The 9,264-nt window shown below is 32.6% G+C and overlaps 1 protein-coding gene across 1 annotated transcript in view; it reads left to right on the forward strand.

Moving 5' to 3' along the window:
* Positions 1-1,236: 1,236 nt before the first annotated feature.
* HDX (highly divergent homeobox) overlaps positions 1,237-9,264 on the forward strand; it is a gene marked incomplete at its 3' end in the record, with an annotated part of 47,057 nt that continues 39,029 nt past the window's right edge. Inside the window, exons 1-2 of the mRNA XM_015558410.1 lie at positions 1,237-1,383; positions 6,856-7,965. Coding sequence (XP_015413896.1) covers positions 1,237-1,383; positions 6,856-7,965 — 1,257 coding nt within the window. The remainder of the gene's footprint in view (positions 1,384-6,855; positions 7,966-9,264) is intronic.

Genomic DNA, 9,264 nt, shown 5'->3' on the forward strand with positions numbered 1-9,264 from the left:
AACTCTACTCTCATCTTTCTGGGGCCCTCTCCAATATCTGACTTTCTTTCATCAGCTCTCTAGACATTAGATAGGAAGATGTTTGTATGGGCAAGAAAGAAAGTTGGGTATATAAATGCAGAGGATTGCTATATGACTGTCTTTAATTTATTTATGAGATGGCTTTGTAATTTAAAATATTCAGACAAAGGGAAGTTAATTTTTATGTCAGTGTACTTGGCTTTTTTCCATACCTAGTATACTAGAATGATTTCTATTTTGTTTGGCTTATAGGGTTGTTTTTATTGTTGCTGTTTTTTCTAATTTTGAGAGACACTTTCCTTGGGAAGGGTTTTTTTTTCCTGACTTTCAACTTTTAGCAGTAATTTCAGTGTGACAGCTTTTAACAAGAACCTAAAATTGTCTTAATCTAATTATAAATATTTTATACAAAATTCACTACTAGAATTTATCATTTTTAAAAAGAGTTTGACCTTCCTTTTACTTCTGATATTACCAGAGTTGTTTTCTCTTAATATTAAGTATGTTACATATTGATGGGAAGAATAAAGAGTTTTATAAATTTCTCTTATCTAATTATGACGGTATTAATTTAATTAAAAGGTGAATAGTTTTTATATGCGTTCTTTTTAGTAAAATGTACATGATTTTGATTCTTATTTTGTATACTATATAGTTATTAAAAATAATTGTTTTAGTATCACCTAAAACAATTTTCACAGTCACTAAAACTTCTTGTTTATTTTCAAGCTTTAAAAAGGGGGTTTGTTTTAATATATAAAAAGAACCCTTTTACCTAGAAAGAAAGAAAAAGAAGACACTTTTTTGTTCCAGAGCACAGCTTCTGGCTATACGACATATACCAGATGCCTTGCTTGACAAAGAACAGTGAGTGTCCCTGTTGATAATTGACCACGTATAGCTACCACCATCTCTGGCTTTATTAGCCATAAATATTTATTTCAGTGAAAGACACTATCCAGATAAGGCTTTCATTTTATTGTCTTTAATGTTGGCGTTTTTTTCTAAGCAAATTCAATGTATTTCCATTATGTATAATTTTTCAGTGAGAACCTGTCTCCCTTTGGCACACAGATTTTTGCCCACTAATGGGGATTAATTGACTTTAAAATTTCTTGCAGCTTCAAAGCACTGAAATTGTTTTTTAAAGACTTGCAAATTCTACACATACACAGCTTTTATTCCAATTTTCAGAGTATCTTCTTTTATTTTTAGATGAATCTACGTTCTGTATTTACTGTAGAACAACAAAGGATTTTACAGCGTTATTATGAAAATGGAATGACAAATCAAAGTAAAAATTGCTTTCAGCTAATATTACAGTGTGCACAGGAGACTAAGCTGGACTTCAGTGTAGTCAGGGTAAGTATTGAGGTCTCACATTCTTGAATTTATAGCTTTTTATTACAAGTTACAATTGCTTAATATAAGAAAAACTATCAGGGTATGAAGTCACTAACTTAATAAAGAGCTTCATTTCTCTGATATATTAATTTTAAAATAGACCAAGCTAATTATTTAGTATGTATTTGTTTCTATGAATACCTTGAAGAAACGAAAAATAATTTGCATTTAAACATACCTTTAAATATCCCAGTTCTTCGAACTAACGAATACCTTTAAAATTAGTTGTTGATTCTATGCTGCCTTTAACCCAGGGGTGGGCAAACTTTTTGACTCGAGGGCCACAATGGGTTCTTAAACTGGACTGGAGGGCCGGAATAAAAGCATGGATGGAGTGTTTGTGTGAACTAATATAAATTCAAAGTAAACATCATTACATAAAAGGGTACAGTCTTTTTTCTTTTTTAGTTTTATTCATTTCAAACGGGCCGGATCCAGCCCGCAGGCCGTAGTTTGCCTACGGCTGCTTTAACCTATAATTAATATAGATATATAACCCTACAAAATCCTATAACAGTAAAGCAGGTATTTACTGAGGGGCTATTATGTATCTAGCATATTTTCTTTTATCTAAAAACAAGAAAAAGGGAATATTTTCAGGCATTTATAACTTGAGTATTTTTGTCTTTTTAGGAAAATCTCGACTTTCTTATGGATATTTCCTCTGTCTTTTAATTAAAATGCATGCATTTTAATGGGTTAGCAAGTAAAGGACAAGAAATCACAAGGGAGGAAATTTCTTTATCACAATCATATTCATCTGTAAAAATCAGAGCTGTCAAACGTTCGAGAAGGCAATGAGAAGGTGATAGAGAGGAGGCAAGAGATAAATCTATCAGAACTAGTCACAGATTTGACTGAGTGCATAGGTCCTTTTATGTTTGTCTGGACATGCTACAAATCCTGCTGGTGTGAAACCTTAGGGATTTAAATATTAGCAGCTTTCCCATCCTTGTCATCATCAGGTTAATTTGGGAAAGAGAAAGAATGTCTTTTTTCAATTATTTTTCTCTCAGATGAACTTTCAAAGACCATAAATATAAAAAATATCCTGATAAGCAAACTTATTTGGGAAATTAATTTCTTAAAAACTAAATGATGTATTCATCTTCAAATAGGAAATTGTGCCACCAATTCTAAGGGTGTGGGAATATTCAGGATATCTATTACTTACTGGCTGAGATCAACCATCATAAACTAGAATTTTTTTCCTATTGATAGCTTAAAATTCCCTATTTGAAATGCCTTTAGTGAACTTGAGAGAAAAAATGTTTAATTGCTTTAGAAAAATAATATAAAGTGCATAATATTTCAAATTGATGAGATTTCACTTTATAAGTACAAACTCATTCCCCCACCACCCATGGAACTTCTTTCTTCACGTTTTTCCGTTTTATTTTACCATTGCTTTAAAGTGAAATGCCTTCTTAGGCAGCTGCTTTGTGGACTGTGACCTCTTATATTTCCAATTTGTTATTGAATCTTTCCTAATAACTTACTGATTGTACTTGAATATTGAGAGTGTTGAAACACACAGATTTATATTTATGCTTCAAATGATGTGAAATCTAAAACAAACAATAGAAATAAAAAAAATAAATTCATAGAATGTAGGCTTACAAGTAAAATGTTATATAAATCATAAGGAATTGTGTCAAACAGGTTCATTCTCTCTGTTGTAGGAGAGCGTACAGAAATTTGGTCTTCCAAATGTAAATTCCAACACAATTTTGGTGGCTTTTCTAGTCAGACAAAAAGGGAGTTCTTTATCGACTCATCATCCACAGCCTCCCTTCCCCCCAGTATTTTGCTTGGTCTGTATGTTCTTTTGAAACATAACTTACTTTTCTCATTTATAATATAGTTTGTTGTGGTTTTCTTCATTTTACTAAACATGATCTTAATGTAAATAGAGTTTAAAAGGTTAAAATATCCATGCAAAAATAAATATGATGGGGTAATGGTATAGGAAAACAAAGAGGAAGGTCTAAAAAAAAGGAAAATAAGTTGGGAATTTCTAAGAGAAAACTGAAAAGAATCTTATGGACATTAAGGATTGATGACCCTGGTATCTTTCCACTTTTTATCTTGTATTACTTTCCTAGTCCAAATCCCAAATTAACATATCTATTTGTTTGACCTATTTTTTCTTTCACACCAATAAAGCCTTTGGAAAGAAAAATAATGTATATTCTATAAGCACTGGTAAATTTTGGATTCTGTAAGTGAATGACTTTTAGGAAAAAAGTTTTTCAGTTACTTGGAACCTTCAGACAATGAATTTTCTTTATTTTTAACATTTTAAGTGGACAACATTTTTAATACATACTTTATCACTTTACTTCAGTAGAGAATATTGAAAATATTAAATCCTTACGTTTTGGCTCAGAGTTTTATTTTGGAAATCAATTATTGTACTGTGCTCACATAATAATGCTCACAATATGCTAAGGTGTATGTGGTGACTTTCTCCTTTACTAAAAAACACCAGTCTAATGATTTCTCACATCAATTCTTGTGTGTGTGTATGTGTGTGTGTTTCCTTCTCCTCTTTAGTGAGCAACATGCACTTAGTAAACATTCTTAGTTTTGGTGCTAACAAAGTGTCCCCAAAAGCAAACTCAATCCCAAGTCCCCTCATATTTGTGATTTCTAACTTATTATAGATTAGAATACCAAGTTTGGTAAATCCTATATAATAAAATATGCAAATTGTCCCCTCGACTGGGAGTTCAATTGGGAGTTCAACCAGCGAGTGGGGCCGGCCGACTAACTGCCTGTGGCGCCTCACCCTGGCCATCCTGCCCCGATTGGGGGCTGGCCTGCAGGACCCCATCTGTGCACGAATTCATGCACCAGGCCTCTAGTTATATATAAAACAAAATAAGATGGGTTTTAAGGTCAGGGGTTGTTTTAGTAAAACACACGGATCTTGTTACGTCTATGTTGTCTGCCTTCTGAGTTTAGATAGCTGAGTGTCCTATGGACATGATATTCTAGTGAATTTTATTTTGAGATGGGTAGATAATATAAATACCTAGGGATTTATGCAAAAAATATTTGCACTATCTAAGTCAGTCATAAATTAACAATGCACTGGGATCACTCTTAAACTTCTGTGTTAGGGTAGGTATCTGATATTGTGATGAGAACATGGTAGGCTATTTATTTGTTTTCTCAGAAATATTGCAGAGCTGCCCTTCCAATGTAGTAGCTCTTGAGTTCACATTTTACCAGTTCACTATGCTTTTGTGTTAATAATTTTAAAATGTAATGTGTATATATTTTTATAAAAATTATGTCTCAATTATTTTGCATATTTTTTCATACTTGAAAAGCCATATCACAATTATCTATTTGGAATATTTGTAAAATTTACCTTTTTGAACCATACATCAAAATTATATTTATCCAAAAACATTTATTTTTAGATATTTCTCTTGAGTATATACTTAAAAACTTTCTAGATTTTCTCCCGTCTCCTTCTGTGACATTTATATTCATCTGTCCCTCTGCTTATAATTCTCACTTCTGCATTTAGTAAAACTAAATCAGAGTTCACCTTTAAAATTTTCACAGCCTCATGTAAAGTAAAATGGAGCCATCTCAGTTCCTGGAACATTTTATGTATTAGAGAAATATGAATTACAAAAGTATAAAATGGCCACCAGAGATGACCATTTCAGGAATTTCTCACCATAGTGGAAGAGGAATGTTTTGAGAACAAGAAAATTGATTTTAAATTCTGGTGGCAGGTCACTTAACATTTCTATACCTCAGTTTCTTCACTTACACAATTTTAAGATAACACCTAGCAAAGGAGATAATATCTATAAAAACATATGATAGGTACTTAATACATGATAGCTTTTATTTATAGTATTGGAGCAACATTAATATAGCTTATAGTATAAAAAGCATAGCGAATTGGATAATTTTTGTGGTCTTCTAAAACTTTTGGTCACACAAAAGGTAACCGAATATTAAATTTACCCTACACCATATCCATGTGAAGCTAGTTCATTTAATGTTTTCACTTATTTATTTTTTAAGAATTCTTAATAGATAAATGTGTTTTGGTAGTTTATAATCTGGTGTACATTTTGAAATAATTATAGAGTTTATTGATCACATTATGGAATGAAATATTTCTTATTGCACATTTTAAGAAAAATCATGATTCAATGTAATAATACTAAGATTATTATAATACATTATTTATATAAAAGTACATTTTTGTAATAAATTCCTGAATGCCAATCACTAGTGTTATCTTATTAATAATATACATTTCTGTTTATAAAAGCAATGCATATTTACAGCATAACATTTGGTAAGGAGAGAAAAGTATAAAGAAGAAAATAACTACCATAAATTAATGACAAACAGGAAAATATTTGCAACTTATGACAAAGTGTTGCTACCTTTAGTATAAAATTGCTCCTATAAATCAATTAAAAAAATACCCAACGTAAAAATAAGTAAAGGTAATGGATAAGCTATTCTATCAAAGCAATAGAATAACCATAGAAATTTAAATCAAAACAGCAATTATATACCTCTTATTAACTCCTGGAGTACAAAGGACCACAAAAAGAAAATGCAAAGTCTTGGTAAGGTTGTGGAGTAAGCAGAACTCTTATAAATACATGGCAGGGTAGTTTGAAAATATCAAAAAGCACAACAATTTCTTTCTATAATAACATTCTAACAGACCAATAGCACAAGGATGCATGTACAATGATGTGTGTTGTAGTACGTTTTATAATAGTGGATATTTATAAAAATAACCTAAATTCTAGCAATATTAAATTAACCAAGTTAAAAAATATTAATAGAAGAAAAACAATTTAACCTGAAAATTGCAAGTATATATTTGTTTAACACTATCACAAGCATTTTCCAATGACATTAACTACGATAACTATGCTTCCAATTTTTCATTATTAAAAGAAACATATGGCCGAAACTGGTTTGGCTCAGTGGATAGAGCGTCGGCCTGCGGACTGAAAGGTCCCGGGTTCGATTCCGGTCAAGGGCAAAACATATGATGAACATCATTAGATAAAAACTTATATACAGCTATGATTATTTTTAGGATAAATTCACAAAAGTGGATTTACTAGGTCAAAGGATATAAACATTTTTAAAGTTCTTGCTATGGATAAATTAATTAGTAGGGTTTTGAGGACAGGAGCAACAATACAATTCCATTATCAAAGGTCCTTGGTATTTATTAAATACGATTTCCTGATCATTCTGATCTTATACTTTAGTTATTTTTAATTTTATTATATCTCTTTTTTCCTTTAATTTGTATAGGCCTTGATTCTCTGACAAATGGAAATGCAATTTATCGTACAGAAATCGTTTTACCTTCTCTTTTTTGTTAAGAAAATTTCTATAACATATTTTTTTTTGTTCTTCCAGACGTGGGTCGGCAATAAGAGAAGAAAAATGAGCAGTAAAAATTCTGAATCAGGAGCAGCAACGACAGGAACTATTCCTGGTACCTCTTTGGCAGCTCCAGACATTACAGTAAGAAATGTGGTTAATATTTCTCAACCCTCAAGCCAACAGTCTTCTTGGTCATCTGCCAATAATGATGTCATTGTGACTGGAATATACAGTCCAGCCAGTTCATTAAGTAAGCAAGGGACAACCAAATATACAAATACACAAATTACGGAAGCACATAAAATCCCCATTCAGAAAACGGCCAGTGAAAATGGTACCGAGTTTCAGCTGCACATTCCTGTTCAAAGACAAGTAGCACACTGTAAAAATGCCTCTCTGCTCTTGGGTGAAAAAACGATTATTTTGTCAAGACAAACAAGTGTTCTAAATGCTGGGAACTCAGTGTACACAAAGAAAAACTACGGAAGCTCTTCAGTGCAAGCCTCTGATATTATGGTACCTCAAAAGCCATCTGTGTGCCACCGACCTTGCAAAATTGAACCCGTTGGAATTCAAAGGCCATATAAGCCTGAACACACACGTCTAACATCACATAACTTATGTGGGCAAAAGCCACCTATTAGAGATCCTTACTGTAGAACACAAAACTTAGAAATCCGTGAAGTATTTTCATTGGCAGTTAGTGATTACCCCCAGAGAATTCTGGGAGGAAATCCTCCACAGAAGCCTAGTTCAGCAGAAGGAACGTGTTTGTCCATTGCAATGGAGACTGGAGATGCTGATGATGAGTATGCCAGAGAGGAGGAGTTAGCATTGATGGGAGCACAGATACCAAGCTACTCAAAATTTTATGAAAGTTGCAGTTCCCTTCGAGCTGAGAACCAAAGTACAGCTTTGCCAGGACCAGGAAGAAATATGCCAAATTCACAGATGGTGAATATTAGAGACTTGTCAAACAATGTACTATATCAAAACAGAGACTACCATTTGACACCACGGACCTCATTACATACAGCATCTACAACAATTTACAGTAATACAAATCCACCACGGAATAATTTTTCTTCACATTTTGCATCATCAAACCAATTGAGGTTATCACAAAACCAAAACAATTACCAGGTAATGTGTAAGTTTGTTATATAAAGGTTTTAAAAACCATTCTTTGGTATAAAAAGCTGTGTTGGTATCCAGTTAGACTTGAGACCTGGATCCCCTAATTCAAATTTTGAAGTCATTTGAGATTTTTTTTGCTTCAAAATGGTGGTTTGGGGTCAACTCTTTGAAGAATCTTGCACTTTTTTGGTCATGTTTAATTATGTTGAATTTTTCTTCGTGGAATATAATAATTTTTATAACACGGCAGCTTTCTCCTGACATTTAAAATTATTTGACCTGCAAATAGTAATCTTATGGGAAGCAATGCATTTGCCATCACTAAGATAGAACTAAATTGGCTACATTCATCCCCTTGAACATAGCTTATTCCTATAATGGTTTTACTTGTAGTGTGAGATGTCACTAGATGAGTGGTGCTTTCCCTGGGTACATTGTCAGGGAAGTCAATCATTTCTCTAGGTGATGATGGCTGGGAAGTCAGAGCCTGCTGTAACTAAACCAACTTCCTTTTTTATAAAAGGAAGTGCTTTATTCAAACATTAAGTGGAACATTAATCACATAGTCTTTTAAAAAATGTGTATAAGGCATGTTCAGAATAAAAATTAAAGCAACTTTTACCTGTAAAAAAATAAATTACATTTCTTTACTCTTCCATATATTTAATTATCTACATATGCTTCAAATATTCTCAAGAGTGAGGTATAAGCCTTTCTTAGAACCTTAAAGTCATAGATCTCTCTTAAAAATCTGTTTCAGAGAATTTGAATTGCAGAGCATGAATATTTGCCCTTTTTTCCTTGATATTAGCTAGACTCTACTTTGTTCAAACACAATATTTAAGTTTTCTCTGGATTTAAGATGCTTCCTGGCTATTCCCAATTAATATAAAAAATAAACTTACCTTAACTCCCTTCATTTTCTAATACTCTACTTCAAAATGAAAAGCAATAACAGAATATGAGAACTAACCTAGCCCTAACAGAAGAGGATTCTATCATCATCATTAGTAATCATTTTTTATTGAGAGTCTACTGATTTTTCTGTGTTTGCTCTTTCCTAAAGCATGCTTAAACTAACCTTGAATTATACCATGAAGTTCCTCCCCAACACAACCTTTCATTCCCTACTTATTTTTACCCCTTCAGTTTAGTTTTTAATAACAATCTATCTATATAAAATCCTAAGTGACCATCACAACCAAATGGAAGACTAACAGGCTGTGTGGGGTGACCCAGTTGGCAGGGGGGTTAATGAGGGGTGACCAAAGGACTGAGCAGCAGGCTGCGTGGGCGACCAGGCGC

This window comes from Myotis davidii, unplaced genomic scaffold (assembly GCF_000327345.1).
Source record: "Myotis davidii unplaced genomic scaffold, ASM32734v1 scaffold652, whole genome shotgun sequence".
In the NCBI taxonomy this organism is placed as follows: domain Eukaryota; kingdom Metazoa; phylum Chordata; class Mammalia; order Chiroptera; family Vespertilionidae; genus Myotis; species Myotis davidii.